The sequence below is a fragment of the Hydractinia symbiolongicarpus genome, chromosome 7, assembly GCF_029227915.1.
Source record: "Hydractinia symbiolongicarpus strain clone_291-10 chromosome 7, HSymV2.1, whole genome shotgun sequence".
Lineage (NCBI taxonomy): Eukaryota > Metazoa > Cnidaria > Hydrozoa > Anthoathecata > Hydractiniidae > Hydractinia > Hydractinia symbiolongicarpus.
The window spans coordinates 328341-331234 of record NC_079881.1 but is presented as its reverse complement, the minus strand read 5'-3'; the positions used below and the strand labels follow the sequence as shown (position 1 = coordinate 331234).

General features: G+C 35.0%; 1 protein-coding gene across 1 annotated transcript; it reads right to left on the bottom strand.

Moving 5' to 3' along the window:
- Window positions 1-665: 665 nt before the first annotated feature.
- LOC130649027 (uncharacterized) lies at window positions 666-2687 on the bottom strand. Its single transcript, XM_057455219.1, has 5 exons — window positions 2556-2687; window positions 2313-2485; window positions 1881-2196; window positions 1518-1707; window positions 666-1436 (listed from the first exon to the last, which is right to left on the bottom strand). Exons 2-5 carry the CDS (start codon window positions 2438-2440, stop codon window positions 1114-1116), a joined length of 957 nt encoding a protein of 318 aa, XP_057311202.1. The 5' UTR covers window positions 2441-2485; window positions 2556-2687; the 3' UTR covers window positions 666-1113.
- Between the last annotated feature and the right edge of the window lie 207 nt (window positions 2688-2894).

Below are 2894 nucleotides of genomic sequence, written 5' to 3'. Positions count from 1 at the left end.
TTGATGAGACGCAGAATAAAAGAAGTTTAATCGCCGGCAAACGAAAACCCGCCATTTCCCGTAAACCCCGGACTCGGCCCGTATAGTCAAAAGTATACAAAGAAAGTACCCAGGGAGTAAGCTGATTTCCCGAACGATTTTTTAAATTATTTTTTGACCACTAAAACGCATGAGACTTGTAGTTTACAAAAATGTTTTCATTTTTGATGAGACGCTGAATAAAAGAAGTTTAATCGCCGGCAAACGAAAACCCGCGACTTCCCGTAAATCCCCGACTCGGCCCGTATAGTCAAAAGTATACAAAGAAAGTACCCAGGGAGTAAACTCATTTCCCGAATGATTTTTTAAATTATTTTTTCACCACTAAAACGCATGAGACTTGTAGTTTTCAGAAATGTTTTCATTTTTGATGAGACGCTTAGTGAAAGTGGTTTAATCGCCGGCAAACGACACGGGTGGTTCGAAGCGGAATCTAAGAGTTAGCGCATGCGCGGGTTTTTAACGACATCCGTGGAGGAATAATGGCGGCCGGCATCAAACTACGTAGTCAAAACAAACCAAGAGCAAGTTTAAATCTATTGTTATCCTCCCATCTAATATTCCAATAGATCTAATTTAGCCGTAAACGAACATGTGATAAGTCAACGAAGAGGCTCAGCGAAACATTTTTGTTGTAGTGGAGCTAGGTACGAGGAACAAGACTACTCAAGTAGATGAAAGAAAAAATCAAGATTTTTGCTTATTTGCGTTACGTTGCTAACGTCAAGGTAATTAACTTGTTATTCAGAGTTTTCTAGGGCTGTAGAAAAGTTATTTTACATCAAGGACACATGGCCCTAAGAGAAAAATACAACTTTGAAGTGCTTTCAGTTTTTTTTAATCAGAAAATGACTTTTGAAGTAGGCATATTTTTCACAGTTTCACGATAACTATCAAATACGTATGAAAGCTTCAATATCGTTTAACTAAGCCAATGTGGCATTACTGTGTTATAAATTTGCTAGAAACTGGTTAACACAAGGTTGGTTAACATAAAATATTTATATATATACATGCTAGGTAGGCGACAAAATACAGTCACATCCACTTAACAGCTAGTAGAAAATTCTGTCACTACTCTTCCTCGCCTTTTGTAAATTTACGCTTTTTAGCTGCTGGCTTCAAGTCTTGAGCTTCTGGATTTGTTGTCAAAAGGTGCTGTTTCATAATGTATTTGAGCCTGTCAACTGGGTTTTTGATGTTTGAATAATTTATTCTCATACGATGCAAATCGTGGTAAATAGATTCTCCACCTTGTTCACCATAAAAACCTAAGCCCGTTCTCCACTTGTTTACAAAATCCAATACATGGTCTTCTAGTATGTGCAGCTTTGGACTGATGTATATTGAAGGCCAATTAACTCTTAAATAACACATGAACTGATTGATAGATGTCTCTAAAAGTTGGTTAAACAAATTTTATAAATTGACTTTTCTACTTTTAAGCATTTCATAAAAATCAAACTTGCATATTTTACCTAAATTTGATAACATTTCTTGGGTCATAATACATGAAGAATTGAATATTGAGTGACACGAACCATACAGCTTGAACAGTTGTTCAAACTTCTTGCATGTTTCTTGACACTCCAGATATAAAACTTGATCATCACATTGATTCTGTACAATTTCAGGAATACGATCACATAAATACTTTATGTTGCCATCCTATAATATTGTCTACTGTTTGTTGTAAACCAATTTGTGAAATTATACTTATGCATAATACAATTTCATATTTTTCGTTTACTTTATCTTGTTTCAATACAAATTGTATAGCATTGTATTGAAACAAGATAAAGTAAACGAAAATTTTTATAAATTGCAAAAATAAATCTAACCTTGAGCATTTTATGACAATGGTTGCCAATAAAGCTTTTTCCGTGGTACGCCTGCCTCTCAACACCAAGCTCCTGCAGTGTATCGTCTAGGGATGATACGCAAGGACCAGATCCAATTTCCAATTGGTACTTTTCTTTGAATGCTTTTATGCTTCTATGTTTCTCCTTCAGTTCAAATTCTAAGTTATCCAACTCTGGTTTGTAGTTTTTTTCAAACTCATCCTTGGTAATTTGTTTAGATATAACCATCCAGTTCATATGTTCCTGCTGGTTATCATACTCGTCCTCCAATTCTTTTGACTCATTTTGTAAATTGCTAAATATATACATATATATATACATATATATATAGATATGTTATAAAGAAATGCAGCCCAAGATATGATTGGAAGTAGTATTAATAATAATAAAAATCTAGTAAGGTGTACATACATTAAAATTCTCATATTTGCCATAAACTCTGCAAATTTAATATTAATTTCACCATCAGTAGTTTGAGCATGAATTGTGGCAATTCTTAAATCAACTTCTTGACAGTAGCTTTCCAAGTTGTTGAACATTTTTAAATATATCCCAAGTGTTAGGTGGAGCCCTGGTATAGCCACCTATATAAAAAGTAATAAAAAATAGGTTTGCTGAATTTTCATAACATTGCACGAAGTACATTATACTTACTTGTTCTAGGGGGATGTTAAAGAAGCAATCATGTATCACATTTTGATAGTGTTTGGCGTTTTTCACTAACGATCCATTGTCACGAAATCGCTGCAGGTTTGTGTTCAAACTGTCCAAGCTACGTTTTGGAAAAGATCCACGAATAAATTTTGGGATGCAAAGTTGGTCAGTCTTGTTGTTTTTTCAGATGCAAGTTTGATGTCAAAAGTGGCAAGCCATCGGGAAATATTTCGCATAAGGTTCCATGGCAAATTCAAGGTGGCTTTCATGGCGGCAGCAGTCTCAGCTGGAATGGAGACATGATGGATTTCTGCGATTATTTGTTTTCGCTGCTCCTTG